Genomic DNA, 16,680 nt, shown 5'->3' on the forward strand with positions numbered 1-16,680 from the left:
TGTTTTCGCTGGCCGTTTTCGGATGGCCGCCGCTGCTGTAGCTGCTGGTTCCCCATAGTGCTGGTTCTCGTCCGGCTAGCCGAGGGCGGCGCGGCCTCCTCCTTTGTCCGGTCCTTCTGCGCGTTGTCCCAAAGGGCGCCGCTTTTCCCTCGGCGGGCAGCATGGGCCGGGAGTCACGGTGAGGCGGCGCGCCGAGCGGGCGAGCGGGCGGGCGGCTTTCTCGGGCTGGGGGAAAGAGGCGGGAGTTGAGGTGGCAGCGGGACCAGGCCTGAGCCGGTGCGGCCCCACGTGGGGCCGGCGCTGTCCGCGGCCACCGGAGAGGCAAGGAGACCTCGGCCGAGGAAGTGACTGTACTTGGGCGGGTGACGCTCACAGGGTTCCCTGCACTGCCATCGCCCGTTGCAGTCCCTGGAGCGGGACCACTCCTCCAGGGGGCCAGTGATCGGGCACCACATCCCGCCGTTTCCACGAAGCCCACCGTGATCCCTCAGTAGTGATCCCAGTTGAATTTCTTACCAGTTCGCGTTTTCCACGTTTCCTTGGCGCCGGTTGCTGTTTTAGTTCTTTGTGCGTGTCTGGTATTTTCCCAAGTCAGTTGAAAGCTGGAGACTAAACATTTTTACATCACCTACAACATTGAACATGACTAGGCTTTTAGTGGGCTACAATAAATACTTGTTTCATGGAGATTTATTTCGCAGATAGATATATTTCTTTGTTATGTGTTTTCTGTCCTTTTAAAACTGTGGATTGGGAGGTCTTATTAGAATTCTGATATTTGTTGGGGCGCCTGGGTGGCTCAGTCGTTAAGCGTCTGCCTTCGGCTCAGATCATGATCCCAGGGTCCTGGGATCGAGTCCCACATCAAGCCCCACATTGGCCTTCCTGCTCAGCGGGGAGCCTGCTTCTCCCTCTCCCACTCCCCTTGCTTGTGTTCTCTTCTCTCACTGTCTCTCTCTGTCAAATGAATAAATAAAATCTTAAAAAAGAATTCTGGTATCTCTTCAGAACTTTAGATTGTTACGTGGTTTGGGACCTTGAGGTTTTTACCTTAAAGATGAGTATTTGCTTTATATTTAGCAGTGAATGAAAGATCTTTTTTATCTGGGTTATAAATAATAAGTAATAGTAGTTTACTGAGATACAATTAATGTTCAGGGAAATGGATAAAACTTAGGGTAGAGCTAGATGATATTTAGCAGATCCATAAACTGAGTAACCATCGCCTGGATAAACAAAGAATAGTTGTATATTTACAGAGGATTTCTGTGCAGGTCTTTTAAATCTCCTTGAAGGCATTGCTGTTCATCCGGCTACTCAGACCAGAAACTTGGAAGTGATAGTTTATTTGATTAATTTTTCTCTCATACTGTCTAAACCCAGTAAGATTCTACACCCTGTCTCCATTTCTGCTCTCCCTGACTTAATCCAGGACCGAATCATTTAGTGCTTAGACTGCTACACTTGCCTCAAGTTGATTATCTTCCTGTGATCTTGCTCTCCTAATAGATTCCTCACACTGCAGCTAGAGTAACATTTGTGAAATAAAGATCATGTCATTCCTTTGTTTTCATCCCTGTTGGTTTTTAATGCTTCCAAGATAAAGTCAGACTCTTAAGCACAGCCTTCAGGGCCCTTCACAAGGAAGCCTCTTCCAGCTCTTTAGCCTTCTCCCCTGCCTGCATGGCTTGTGCTCTAGGTTAGTTCAGGAACTTATGAAAGGCTCAGAGATGAGATGGAGCAAGGTGTTCCAGAAATAAGAGCCCAGTTTGCCTACGTATGTAGGTGTCATAGAGGGTTGAAGAAAAGTGGTAGGGGGTAGGTTCTAAAAGGAAGTTGGGTCCAGAATGTGGGTGGATTGTAGATTTAGTTTTTTTATTTTTTATTATTTTTTATTTTTTTAAAGATTTTATTTATTTATTTGACAGAGAGAGAGACAGCAAGAGGGAATGCAAGCAGGGGGAGAGGGAAAGGGAGAAGAAGCAGGCTTCCCACTGAGCAAGGAGCCCGATGCGGGGCTCGATCCCAGGACCCTGGGATCATGAGCTGAGCCGAAGGCAGACGCTTAACGACTGGGCCACCCAGGCGCCCCTGTAGATTTAGGTTTTTTTTTTTTTTTAAGATTTTATTTTTATTTATTCGAGAGAGAGAGAGAATGAAAGATAGAGAGCACGAGAGGGAAGAGGGTCAGAGGGAGAAGCAGACACCCTGCTGAGCAGGGAGCCCGATGTGGGACTCGATCCCGGGACTCCAGGATCATGACCTGAGCCGAAGGCAGTCACTTAACGAACTGAGCCACCCAGGCGCCCTGTAGGTTTAGTTTTGAAGTTAAAAACTTTGAGGGGTGCCCAGGTGATTCAGGTGGTTAAGCGTCTGCCTTTGGCTCAGGTCATGATCCCAGGGTCCTGGGATCGAACCCCATATCGGGCTCCCTGCTCACTGGAGAGCCTGCTTCTCCCTCTTCCTCTGCTGCTCCCCCTGCTTGTACTTTTTCTCTCTTTCTCTGTCACATAAATAAAATCTTGAAGGTAAGAATTTAAGAGCCTTTGAAGATTTTGAGTAAGAAATGTGTGGGTATGTTTATATAATGTCAGAACTCTGCTTTATGAAGATTACCATTGCAGCAATGAGTAAAACAGATTTCAGGCAAAAGGGAATAGAAGCGAGAAGACCAGGGGTCTTCTAAAATACCGTAACTGCATAGTTCTGATGTGGAGTAGTGACAATGGGAACTCTGAGGAGGTGATATAATGTGAAGAGAATTACAGAGGTGAAATTGGTGATACTTGGTGTTTTACTGGTTGTGTAGAATGAGAAAAATATTGAATATAACATATTTTGAGACTACTGACTGGAAGTTGGGTTGATAAATGGTTTGGGGAGGCAAAGGTACTAAGTTTGGGTTTCTACACATCGAATTTCAGGTGCTTGAGGGATAATGAGTGCACTTAGTCCTGAGCCATTTTATCCATATTTATTGCTTTAAGTAGCCTTTGTACACTGATGACTCCCTTTGTGAACTCTAGATTCATATTTCAACCATCTACTGTACATCTCCATGTGAATGCCTACTATCATGATCCCCCCCCACCCCCTATATGTGATCTTCCCTCAGGCTTCCCATCTTAGTAAATAACTTCATCTATCTACTTGGTCCAGCCAGGTATCTCAGAGACACCCACAACTTCTCCCTTGCTGTCACACTTGGCATTGAATTAAGACTTAAATCAGTCAGTTCTAGTTTCACAATCTCTAGATTTTGACACTTCCTAGAAATTCTACTCCTGACATTCTCAACCAACCCAGCACTCTCTTACTTGGATGATTGCTATAGCTTCCCACCTCTTTTCCCTGCTTCTGCACTTGACTTCCTTCAGTTTGTTCTCCCCTCAGCAGCCAGACTAATGCTTTAAAAATATTAGTGCGGTAACATTACTCCTCTACTTAGAATCTTCCAATAACTTCTCAACTTACTCAGAGTGAAAGAAGAAGTCCTTAGAACGACCCATGAGGCTCGGCAGAGCCCTCCCTGTTTGGTCACCCTGCTGTATTTCTGACCTCATCTCGTGGCACTTTTCTTGGTCATTCAGCCCCAGCCACGTCTGCCTTCCTTGCTGTTCCTTGGACACACAAGCCAAGCTTCCTTCTCAGCAACTTTGTACTTGCGATGCCTTTTGCCTGAAAAGTTTCTCCCCCTCGTATCTACACGGTTCCTTTTATTTTCTTCAAACCTCTGAAATGTCTGTTTATTAGCAAGTTTTTCTCTTAACACCTGGTATAAAATAGCAAACCTCCTACCTCCCATCCTTTCTCTTTGATTTACTCTGATGTGTTTCTCTCCATAGTACCACGTGACATATTATGTATTTATTTCTTTACTTGTCTGTCATCTCTTCCTTTACCAGAATGCAAGTTGCTTGGGGCCCAAAGGCAGGAGTTTGGTCTGTTCTTTTTACTGTTGTTGTTTCCCTTTCAGGATAGTTTTCCTCTGTCTACATGGACTATAGCTGCAGGGGTCATTACTTTCCCGTAATTTTAAGAGTTGATGAATAAAAGTCCTTTCATTGTTTGCTGAGATCTTTTGGGAAAAGGTGATTAATTAAAATATAATGGAAGCTACTACTTGTGTTTGCTAAACTTAATCTTGAACTTAATCTTTTAGCCACTATCGGAAGCGATCAGCATCAAGGGGGCGCTCTGGAAGTCGTTCTAGAAGTCGCTCACCCTCAGACAAAAGAAGTAAACGTGGAGATGACAGACGGTCTAGAAGCAGAGATAGAGACAGAAGAAGAGAGAGGTCTCGTAGCAGGGATAAAAGAAGATCTCGGTCAAGAGACCGGAAGCGCCTGAGGTAAGACATTAGTCTCCTAAAGACTCATGATAAATTGGGCCTTCTCAGCTAAGTTGGGCTTGTTCACAAGTATGACTTGGACTGGAATTTAGTGGCCCTTTTGTGGGTACTCTGCTTTGACCCCAGCTCGTTTGATTAGGTCCAGAGGTGCTTTGCCGGGAGCAAAGACTCTCAGGTAATATGTCATCAAGGCGGTTCTGTTCTAATTCTGTCCCAAGAGAGCTGACCACTGTGTTCAGAGCAGCCACTAAAGCCAACAGGAGAAGGAAAAGCCCTGCTTGCTGTTTGACACTTTAAAAAAAAAAGATATTGGGCGCCTGGGTGGCTCAGTTGGTTAAGCGACTGCCTTCGGCTCAGGTCATGATCCTGGAGTCCCTGGATCGAGTCCCGCGATGGGCTCCCTGCTCAGTGGGGAGTCGGCCTTTCTCTCTGACCCTCCCCCCTCTCATGTGCTTTCTCTCTCTCATTCTCTCTCTCTGTCTCAAATAAATAAATAAAATCTTAAAAAAAATAAAATAAAAAAATTTTAAAAAAGGTATTTTTTAAAGCTTTTTATTTTTAAGTAATCTCTATCCAACGTGGGGCTTAAACGTAAAACCCTGAGATCAAGAGTTGCATGCTCTGCCGACTGAGCCAATCAGGAAGCCCCCCATTTTTTAATTTCTAAAAAAGATTCTATTTATTTATTTAGTTTAAAGCTTTTATTTTTAAGTAATCTCTGCACATAATGTGGGACTTGAACTTACAACCTCAAGATCAAGTGTTGCATACTCTACCAACTGAGCCAGTCAGGTGTGTCTCTGTTTGACACTGTTTAAAAAAAACAACAACAACTTTTTTTCTTTTTTAAGATTTTATTTATTTATTTGACAGAGAGATACATAGCCAGAGAGGGAACACAAGCAAGGGGAGTGGGAGTGGGAGAAGCAGGCCTCCCACTGAGCAGGAAGCCTGACGCGGGGCTCGATTCCAGGACCCCGGGCTCGATCCCAGGACCCCGGGATCACGACCTGAGCCAAAGGCAGATGCTTAACAACTAAGCCACCCAGGCGCCCTTAAAAAAAACTTTTTTAAACAAAAGGACTTCCTAATTTTTATTTTGCTTTTACTTGCTTACATATTCCTTGGCACTAGTCAAGCAGCTGTAACCTTTCTAGAGATGGAGAACATTGTAAATAAAAATAATCTTCTCCACACCAAAAAATTATTTGCTAAGTTTCTTATTATAATAGGAAAGAAGACAAGGTTGTACAGGTGCTGTGAGCTGATCACAGAAAAAACTCTTCTGCAAACATTGGAAGGAGAAATTGCAAAGGTATTACATGGTACTCAGGGAAAATATTCATTTATGAAAATGTGGATTGTGCTAACTTAGTTTCATATTATGTGGTCCCAGGAACAGTTTCATATAATTCAGTCAAGTATGTGTTAAGTGAAATTGATTTATTTAAGATTTGGTCTTTTGACTTTCAGGAGTGAAAGTAGAATTACAAGGTTTTAGAGCAAGAAGGATTTTGAGATTATCTAAGTGGAGTCTCCATATTATATAGATGAGAAGACTGTGACCCAGAGAGTTGATCTGCCCTATGTGTCATGTCACTATGAGCTCTAGAACAGAAATTGTCTCCTAGTCTTCATATCTGTGATCTTTCCATAGCCCCATTGTACCCATCCTTATACTTAGGTTTTGGCTGACTTTGAAATTTAGATTTTCTACTGTAGACCATAGATTTCAAAAAGACAGATTTATTTCACAGATTTGCTATGTTTTTCAACAAATATCATTTTGGAATTAGTATCCTCATTTTTTTCATTACCCACTTCTAAGAATTGGCTTTACTTGTTCGCTTTTTACCTGATTTGATGGTTAATTGAAATCAGCCTTTAATAATGGTAAAGAAGCTTCTTTCAACATGGGACAGAACCATTATCTGAAAGGAACTCTACTTGGTCATAGAATGAGTGAAAAGTGTTCTCCTTTCAGGCGTTCCAGAAGTAGAGAGAGAGACAGAAGTCGAGAACGAAGAAGATCTCGAAGTCGAGACAGGAGACGCTCAAGGAGTAGAAGCCGAGGCCGGCGATCCAGATCCTCTAGTCCTGGCAATAAAAGCAAGAAAGCTGAGAATAGGTAATGTTATTGTTGGACTGTATCTCTCATGCAGTTTGGGAACTGACTCTTCCCTCTTCCTTCCTTTTTTAAAAAAAATCTTTTATAAATAATTACTGACGTTGGCTCCTACTATCAACTGTTGGTTGAGTTTTAATAGATTATAAAGCTTATAATTCAATTGGAAGATACTAGATTCAGTTACTTTTTTTTTTTTTTTAAGATTTTATTTATTATTTGACAGAGAGAGACACAGAGAGAGAGGGAACACAAGCAGGGGGAGTGGGAGAGGGAGAAGCAGGCTTCCCGCTGAACAGGGAGCCCGATGCAGGGCTCGATCCCAGGACCCTGGGATCACGACCTGAGCCGAAGGCAGACGCTTAACTCCAGGCGCCCCTAGATTCAGTTACTTTTAACGTTCGTAATGCATTGTTCTCTTATTCATTTAATACCTACTGTTAATGGTCAGGAATATACTGTATAAACATCTTTTTAGGAGCTCTGTTTTTCCTTTGAAATGATGTTCTTAGCATTTCTGACAACTTTTTAACTCACGATAATGCATTGCTGAATTGCTTTTCAGGATAGATGTGAATTTTGCTTGTGTTAAGTTAAATGTACGTGTTTCCTTAGAATGCCAGTACCATTCAATTTCAAGATATTATTTATATCTATTAGACATAGCATGTTTACGCTTTATATTTCTCTTTTCAGTGGTTTGTTCTTTGCCTCTTTCTAAAGTGGTGACAGAGTAGAGTTGATAAATGAATTTGTATCTGTTTTCTGTATATTCATACTAATCATGAGTGTTTTTATCATGTCATTAATTTTACTTTTACCAATGTCAGTATAATAATGCCCATTGGGATTATTATTATTATTTTTAAAGATTTTATTTATTTGACAGAGAGAGACACAGCGAGAGAGGGAACACAAGCAGGGGGAGTGGGAGAGGGAGAAGCAGGCTGCCCGATGCGGGGCTCAATCCCAGGACCTTGGGATCATGACCTGAGCCAAAGGCAGACACTTAATGACTGAGCCACCCAGGCGCTCCACCCCATTGGGATTATTTTGAGTTAAAAGTAAAATATAAATTCAGAAAAGTGAATGAAATGTGAACATGCAGTTTATTAAATAATTATAAAGCAGTATCCATGTAACCACCACCAAGGATAAGAAGTACAACATGTCAGTATCTCCAGAAGCCCTCCATGTCCTTTCTATAATCCCAGCTCTCTACTACCCTAGATAAAACCAGTCCTGACTTTTGTACTTGTAATTTCTTTGTATTTCTTCATAGTTTTGCAACTGTGTTCACATTTGAAAAAAATAATAGTTTAGGTCTATATGTTTCTTAACTTGAAAGAGTCCCGTATTCTTTTGTATCTTTGTTAATCATTATTTGAGACTCATCTGTGTTGCTTATAACTAGTTTGTTTTCATTGCTGAATACTTTTCTGTGGCGTAAATATACTACTATTTATCCATTCTACTGAGGTCGGTGTTTGGGTTGTTTTGGGTTTTTTTTTTGGTTGTGTTTTGTTTTTTGGGTTGTTTTAGGCTATTATGAACTTTTTTTTTAAGATTTTTTAAAATTTATTTATTTGACAGAGACACATTGAGAGAGCGAACACAAGCAGGGGGAATGGGAGAGGGAGAAGCAGGCCTCCTGCCAAGCAGGGTACCTGATGCGGGGCTTGATCCCAGGACCTGGGATTATGACCTGAGCTGAAGGCAGATGCTTAACGACTGAGCGACCCAGGCGCCCCTATTATGAACATTTTTATATATACGTGTGTCCTAGTATACATGTGCATGAGTTTCCCTGGGGTGTATATCTAGGAGTGAAATTATATGGTCATAGAGTAAACATAGCTTAATTATTTTTTTATTTTTTTTAAAAGATTTTTTAATTTATTTATATGACAGAGAGAGACACAGTGAAAGAGGGAACACAAGCAGGGGGAGTGGGAGAGGGAGAAGCAGGCGTCCCGCTGAGCAGGGAGCCCAGGCTCCGCGCTTGATTATTTTTTTTTTAAATTATTTGAGGGAGAGAGTGAGCGCAAGTCACGCGAGCAGGGGGAGGGGCAGAGGGAGAGAGAATCTCCAGTAGACTCCCTGCTGAATGCGGAGCCCAACAAACCTGAGATCATGACCTGAGCTGAAATCAGGAGTCGCTTGCTCAACCGACTGAGCCATCTAGCCAACCCAGCATAGCTTCATTTTTATTGAATAATCCCAAATGCTTTCCAAAGGGGGTATACTAATTGTATTCTCATGAGCAGTGTAATTGTGTTGCTCCATACCCTTCCCAGTATTTGGTATTGTCAGTCCTATTCATTTTTTTAATTGGTTAGACATAGTATTATTGTGGTTTTAATTTGTATTTCTTTGATGACCAGTGAGGTTGAACATCTCTTCATATGTTTATTGGTCATTTGTATTTCTTCTTTTCTGAAATATGTTAAAAGCTTTTGCTTATTTTCCTGTTGAGTTGTTTCTTTAAAAATTGACTTGGAGGGACGCCCGGGTGGCTCAGTCGGTTAAGCGTCTGCCTTTAGCGCAGGTCATGATCCCAGTCCTGGGATCGAGTCCCGCATTGGGCTCCCTGCTCAGCGAGGAGCCTGCTTCTCCCTCTCCCTCTGCTGCTCCCCCTGCTTATGCTTGCTCTCTCGCTGTCAAATAAATAAATAAAATCTTCCCCAAAAAATTAAAAAAAAAATTGACTTGGAGGAGGTTTTTGTTGTTGCTTTTAAATACCCTGGATGGTTGTTGATTGTCATTTATATGAATGGCGCATATATTTTACTCTGTGGTTTGTCTTTTTGCTCTGTAATGATACTTTTGATGAACAGAGACTTAAAGAAGAAACATCAATTCATGTTATGTATTGAGAAGAACATAGATGTTAAAACCTGAGAAGGGCAGTATGAGTAGACAATTATAGGCTATATTTAACCTATACATAAAGGTTATTACACTGAATCAAAAAATATATAAAGAAAATAATTATGAACTATTTGGATTTATTCCAGGAATGGAAGGTTGGTTTAACATTAGAAAATCAGTCAGTCCAAGGGCTCTTGGACTTAAGTGTCTGCCTTCGGCTCAAATCATGATCCTGGGGTCCTGGAACTTGAACTCTGTGGTGGGCTCCCTGCTCAGCGGGGTATCTGCTTCTCTCTCCCTCTGCCCCTCCCCCTGCTTGTGCTTTCTCTCAAATGAGTAAATAAAATCTTCTTGAAAAAAGAGTGAAAATCAATCAGTGTAATTATTTATGTTAGGATTCAAGGAGAAAAGTCATGCTTATCTAAGTAGATTTAGGAAAAGCGTTTTATTCAAAACATATTCATGTTTAAAAGTTCTTAGCATACATGAAAAGTATTTTACAAACTGATTATAAAATCAGAAATGCAAGGGCATAAACAATCTTTAAGAACAAGATAGGAGGGCTTGCTCTACCAGATATTAAAATTTGTCATAAAGTTGTCCAAATTAAATGTGGTTTTAGTGTAGAGATAGACAAATAGATCATTGGAACCACATAAAGAGCCCAGAAACAGATCCCCACATACATGGTCATTTAATAAATGACAGTGGTGACAAGTGTAATTAGTGGGAAAAAGTTCTTTAAGTAAGTAATACTTGGGGTGCGGGGGAGTGCCTGGGTGGCTCAGTTGGTTAAGCATCAGACTCTTGATATCAACTCAGGTCTTGATCTCAGGGTTGTGAGTTCAAGCTCAGTGTGGAGCCTACTTAAAAAAAAAAAAAGTGCTACTAGGGACACTTGCTACAATATAATGAAATAGGACCACCTACCTCATTCTGTACATAAAAGCAGATTAAAGACCAAATTCGATGGCATAATTGTAAACTTTTTAAAAAAGTTTATACTAGAGAATATCTTCTTTACCTCTGGATATCTTCATCAAATCTGGAAGGTTTAAAAAAAGCACTAATTTTTTTTAAAGGGGGAGAAAGAAGACTGAATTGATTGCATTCAAATTAAGTTTTTTTCTTTTTTTTTTTTAAAGATTTTATGTACTTATTTTAGAGAGAGTGCATCAGCAAGGGGGAGGGGCAGAGGGAGAGGAAGAAGCCGACTCCTCACTGAGCAGGGAGCCCGACACAGGACTCAATCCCAGGACCCTGAGATCATGACCTGAGCCAAAGGCAGATGCTTAACCAACTGAGCCACCCAGGCACCCCAAGAAATTTTTTTTTTACTTACAAGATACCAAACATGGGGGTGAAATGCAAGGCCTCTTGGGGTTTTAAACCTTATTAATTAAGATTTTATTTATTTGTTGGGGAGAGAGAGTATATAAGGAGAGTGAGAGGGAGAAGCAGATGTCCTGCTGAGCAAGGCACCTGATGCAGAACTCGATCCCTGGACCCTGAGATCATGACCCGAGCCAAAGGCAGATGCTTAACGAACTGAGCAACCCGGCACTTAAACTTTATTAATTTTTAAATGAATTAAAAATTATCTTGGAGAATGTTAATGTTTTGGTAAATTTCACTGTGTGTTAAATTTTATCTCTCCTATTTAAATTTTGTCATTTTTATATGATAGGTCTACTTTTTCTTGGCCAAACTACCAAATATTTAATAATATTTGTAACTAATGTTATAGGATTTAATTTTCATTATATTTCCAAGGTGTTTATTAGTATAAAAGTGAAGTTCACTTTTGGAAGTTTCTTACCTAAAAAGTAAAATGCAAGTCTTTAAACGTATTTTATTTTATTTATTTATTTTGTTTTTGAGAGAGAGAGTGAGTGCGCGTGCATGTAAGTGGGGTGCGGGGAGGGGCAGAGGGAGAGAATATTAAGCAGACTCCACGCTCAGCACAGAACTGGACGTGGGGCTCGATCCCCATGATTCTGAGATCACAACCTGAGCTGAAATCAATAGTTGAACACTTGACTGAGTCACTCAGGCTCCTCCTTTAAGTGTATTTTAAATGTGAATGTTTCCAAGCATAAATAGATGATGTTTCTTTTTCTCTTTTTTGGTAGGTCTAGGTCCAAAGAAAAAACAGATAGTGGGGAAAGTTCTAAAGAGAAGAAAAAAGACAAAGATGACAAGGAGGATGAAAAAGAAAAAGATGCTGGCGTATGTTTACTAACTAAATAATTGTATAATATCAGATTTTTGTGTCCGTGATCACAAACTGTCAGGGTTTTTTTATTGCTATATGGTTTATTTTGTTTTATTAAGTAGGATCCACATCCAACCTGGGACTTGAGCTCATGACCGTGAGATCAAGAGCCCTACTGACTGAGCCAGCTAGGTGCCCCTAAATATTTTTATTTTATTTATTTATTTTTAAAGATTTTATTTATTTATTTGAGAGAGTGAGAGAGCACAAGCCGGGGGAGCAGCAGAGAGAGAGGGAGAGGGAGAAGCAGACTCTCTGCTGAACAAAGATCCTGACATGGGCTTGATCCCCAAACCCCGGGATTATGACCTGAGCTGAAGGCAGATGCTTAACCGACTGAGCCACCCAGGCATCCCTGTTTTTATTTTGAGATAAATGATAGTATGTAAAAAAAAAAAAATGAAAGCTGTCCCTATTAGAAAATTTTTTTTCTCAAATATTGCATATCTATATATGTTATCTGCTTTTACTTAACAAAATATGATCATACTATATGTACTATTCTGTACCTTGCTTTTGTTCCTTATTTATTTATTTGTTTTTTATTAAGTAATCTCTACTCCCATTGTGGGGCTCAAACTCAACCCCCAGATTGGGAGTTGCAGGCTCCACTGACTGAGCTTGCCGGGTGACCTGCTTTTGTTCATTTTTAAGTTATGCATTATTTTATCAATGTATATGGTCTGAGGAAGAATACACAGTGGTATACCCACCATCCAACTTAAATAGTGTGCCTTGTTTTCATTTGTTATATATTGGAGATCTTCTGTAACTGCATATATAGATATAGCTCATTGTTTTTAATGCCTGCATAGTGTTCTGTTGAAACAAAGTAATCACCTTTAATGGACATTTAGGTTATTTCCAGTCTTCATTATGAAGAGTGGTACATGAATCCTTTTACACATGTCTTTTGTAAATATAGTATAGGGTGAATTGGAATCAGTGAAATGGTTTTGTCAGTGGGTATATGCATTTAACATTTTGATAAATAGTATCAAAGTACCCTCCAAAAGAGTTGTATACCTTTTTTTTTTTAAGTTTATTTATCTCCTCACCCAATGTGGGTCTGTACCCATCTCACAACACTAAGATTAAGTGTCGCATGTTCTTCTGACTGAGCCAGCCAGGTGACCTAAATTTTTTTTTTTTAATTAAGTTTTTAATTTTAATTCCAGGGTAGTTAACATCCAGTGTTATATTAGGTTCAAGTCACCATTAAAATTTTGTGGTATTTTCTTGGACTGTTTTTTGATGTATGTATTTCTGTATCTATAATGATAGCATATGTAAATTAAAAACAATTTTTTTATTTGAGAGAGAGACAGAGCATGAGATGAGGCAGGGGCAGATGGAAAGGGACTAGCAGACTCCCGCGGAGCAGGGAGCCCGATGTGGGGCTCGATCCCAGGACCCTGGGACCATGACCTGAGCCGAAGGCAGACGCTTAGCTGACTGACCCACCCAGGCGCCCCAGCATATGTCAGTTTTTTTTTTTAAAGATTTCATTTATTTGAGAGAGAGAGAATGAGAGATAGAGAGCACGAGTGGGAAGAGGGTCAGAGGGAGAAGCAGACTCCCTGCCGAGCAGGGAGCCTGATGTGGGACTCGATCCCGGGACTCCAGGATCATGACCTGAGCCGAAGGCAGTTGCTTAGCCAACTGAGCCACCCAGGCGCCCATCAATTTTTTATTTCTACGATGTTTAGTCATTGAGTTCCTGCTTATGCCTGTAAAAATGGTTTGCTTTCTCCTTTCCAGAGGATTATTAATCATCTTGATAAAGTCTTTGGAATGGCTGTTTCCAGGAAACTTAGACCTAAAGACTTAAAGACCATAACTTTTTAATCATGTTGATAAATAGCTTTCACTTACTCACTAATTTGTAATAGAAAATTTCTTTTTCATGGAGGCAATCTTTGAGGAGTTTAGAGGATTTAAAGTTGAGAATAACTAATAACTGGGGAATTTTCCTTGTTAATTCATCTAGTTTCTAGTTTGAGGAAGAAAGTGGATTCATGTTAGCATCTTGCCTGAAATTAAAATGAGATTAGTTTATCATGTTTGAAGTCTGTCTGCTTTCTTAGTTGAAGATGCTTTTCATTGTGATTTCATTTTGCTGGCATATTCGTGGGTATATTTAAAAGATGTGTCCCTGCAATTGTTTCAATTTGGGAGCTATTATAAATAAAGCTACTATAAACACTCAAAAAAAAAAAAAGATGTGTGATCTAAATCTGGTCTAAATTGAGTTTGTAAATACAGCTGTTTTTCCTTTTCCTTTTTTATAATTTGGAGAACTTTTTTGGAATGTCTCTGGAATAAAGTTGTTAATCTTTGTTTCCCTCTGTATCTCTCATTTTCCCCAAGAACTTTGATCAGAATAAGCTGGAAGAAGAAATGAGAAAGCGAAAAGAAAGAGTAGAAAAATGGCGAGAAGAGCAGCGTAAAAAGGCCATGGAAAACATAGGGGAACTGAAAAAGGAAATTGAAGAGATGAAACAAGGGAAAAAATGGAGTTTAGAAGATGATGATGGTATATTCATTTGTTAGACTAATAGCCTATATAACAATTCATGTAGCATATTCTAGAAATATGAGTAATATTTCATGCTGGGAATTTTTAGGCTACTTTTTACTGTGGAAAATATAACATTTTAACCTTTTTTTTTTTTAAAGATATTATTAGCATGAGCAGGGGGAAGGGGCAGAGGGGAGAGAGAGAAGCAGATTCCGCACTGAGCAGGGAGCCCAACGCGGGGCTCGATCCCAGGGTCCCAGGATCATGACCTGAGCCGAAGGTAGCTCAGGTGGCTCAGGAACCCGTGGCTTAACCAACTGAGTCACCCAGGCACTCCAACCATTTTTTTTAAATACATTTTTTAATGATTTATTTACTTATTTATTTATTTGAGAGAGAGCATGAGTGTGAATGGGTAGGGGGAGGAACAGAGAGAAGGAGAGAGAATCTGAAGCAGACTTAGCATGAAGCCGGACTCAGGGCTTGAATCCCACAACTGTGAGATCACGATCTGAGCCAAAATCAAGAGTCAGTTGCTTAACCGATGGAGCCACCCAGGTGCCCCAATATTTTTTTTAAAGATCTGTCCATTTGAATGAGAAAGAGAGCGCGAGAGCATGTGAGAATGATCAGGGGGAGTGGCAGAGGGAGAGAGAAACCTCAAGTAGACTCCCCGTTGAGTGAGGAGCCTGACACAGGGCTGGATCCCAGGACCCCGAGATCATGACCTGAGCTAAAATCAAGAGTCAGACGCTCAACTGACCTACCCACCCAGGAGCCCACATTTTAACCATTTTTAAGTGTACAGTTCTTTGGTATTACATACATTCATGGTGCTGTTCATCATCCGTCACCACTATCCATTTCTAGAACTTTTTCATCATTCAAAACAGAAACTCTACACAGTATAGATTTTTTTTTAAATATTTTATTTATTTGTCAGAGAGAGGGAGAGCATGTGCACACAAGCAGGGGAAGTTGTAGGCAGAGGGAGAAGCAGGTGCCCCACTGAGCAGTGAGCCCAATGTGGGACTCGATTCCAGGACCCCGGGATCGTGACCTGAACCGAAGGCAGCCACTTAACCGACTGAGCCACCAGGCATCCCCAGATTTCTTTTTTTCTCTGTTTTCTTTTCCTTTCTTTTTTTTTTTTTTTTAAGATTTTTAAAAACTTAAGTAATTGCTATACCCAATGTAAGGCTTGAACCCACAACTCTGAGATCAAGAGTTGCACGGTCCACTGACTGATCCAACTAGGTGCCCCCTGTACCCAATAAAGATTACTCCCCATCCTGCCCTACTCTCCACCTCCTTATCCCTGGTAATCTGTCACTTTGCGTATTCCAGGTACCTTATATAAGTGCAATCATATAGTCTTTGTCCTTTTGGATCTGGGCTTATTTCACTCAGTATAATGTCCTCAAGGTTCTTCCATGTTGTGGCATGTATAACAATTTCATTCCTTTTTTATGGCTGAGTCCATTTTGTGTTTACCTATTTCTCTGTTGGCTATGTGGATTGTTTCACCCTTTGTTGTGAAAAATGTTGCTATGAATAATGTGCCAATATCTCTTTGAATACCTGCTTTTGGTTCTTTTGAATATATACCTAGAAGTGGAATTGCTGGATTCATAATGAGATATTAAATCTCTTGTAAATATTTATGTTAATTTGTAAATTGTAGGGTACTGTTCAATAAGGATTACTGATTTTACCTTAGACTGGATAGCTGGGTTCTTATGGGCATAGTCAGTAAATAGCTCTTTAATTATTAAACTACAAATAATGTTAGTATTGAAGGTAAATTAAGAGCATGTTTTCAGGTCCCTCCTGATTTTTCATAACTTAGAAATATTTCCCTGCCATATGTGATTTTGACTTGAGGTTTTAGTGAAGTAGATGAGTGTGAAATTTTATAGGAAACTGGAATTTTGTTCCATTTTTCTGTGAAAAGTCAGTGAATTTTTCGGTTTTTGTGAAAGTTCCACAGAGTAGTTTAAATAGATGAAGGGATTGTACCTTTAAGGGGAAATGATGTCTTAGTTATATGAAAAAAAGTTAGATTGTCTTGAATTTAAAATACTTTTTCCTCTGATTTTAAAAAAAGGTAATTGTTCCGGGACACCTGGGTGGCTCAGTTGGTTAAGTGTCTGCCTTCAACTCAGATCATGATCCAAGGTCCTGGGATGGAGCCCCGAATTGGACTCCCTGCTCAGAGCCTGTGTCTCCTTCTCCCTGCTGCTCCCCTTCTGCTCATGCTCTTTTTCTCTGTCAAATAAATAAATAAGATCTTTAAAAAAAATAAAAAATAAATAAAAAGTAATTGAAAGAAAAGAAACCTACCATTTAGGAGTTTTTTAGTCCTAGCTTTTTTCAATTTACCTTATAATTTATCATTATTACTATTTAAAACTGATACATGCTTGATTAAACTCATAAGTGTGAGTATTTGCACTGGGTTGATTGGAAGGGAGGGCATTTGGGCAGGGAGAGAATGGGTAGTGGTGGGCTGCGATGTGATTATGAAGTATTTCCTT

The 16,680-nt window shown here is 40.2% G+C and overlaps 1 protein-coding gene across 2 annotated transcripts in view; it reads left to right on the plus strand.

Moving 5' to 3' along the window:
- The window catches only part of DDX46 (DEAD-box helicase 46), a 76,427-nt gene continuing 59,747 nt past the window's right edge, over nt 1-16,680 (plus strand). For both annotated transcript variants that reach the window (XM_028103567.2, XM_028103568.2), the window contains exons 1-5: nt 1-178; nt 4,163-4,351; nt 6,336-6,479; nt 11,480-11,576; nt 13,993-14,158. In XM_028103567.2, the coding sequence (XP_027959368.1) occupies nt 162-178; nt 4,163-4,351; nt 6,336-6,479; nt 11,480-11,576; nt 13,993-14,158 (613 nt within the window). In that variant the 5' untranslated portion in view covers nt 1-161. The remainder of the gene's footprint in view (nt 179-4,162; nt 4,352-6,335; nt 6,480-11,479; nt 11,577-13,992; nt 14,159-16,680) is intronic.

The sequence above is a fragment of the Eumetopias jubatus genome, unplaced genomic scaffold, assembly GCF_037043125.1.
Source record: "Eumetopias jubatus isolate StellerSeaLion01/CBP00866 unplaced genomic scaffold, mEumJub1_p1.0 scaffold_5, whole genome shotgun sequence".
NCBI classification, from domain to species: domain Eukaryota; kingdom Metazoa; phylum Chordata; class Mammalia; order Carnivora; family Otariidae; genus Eumetopias; species Eumetopias jubatus.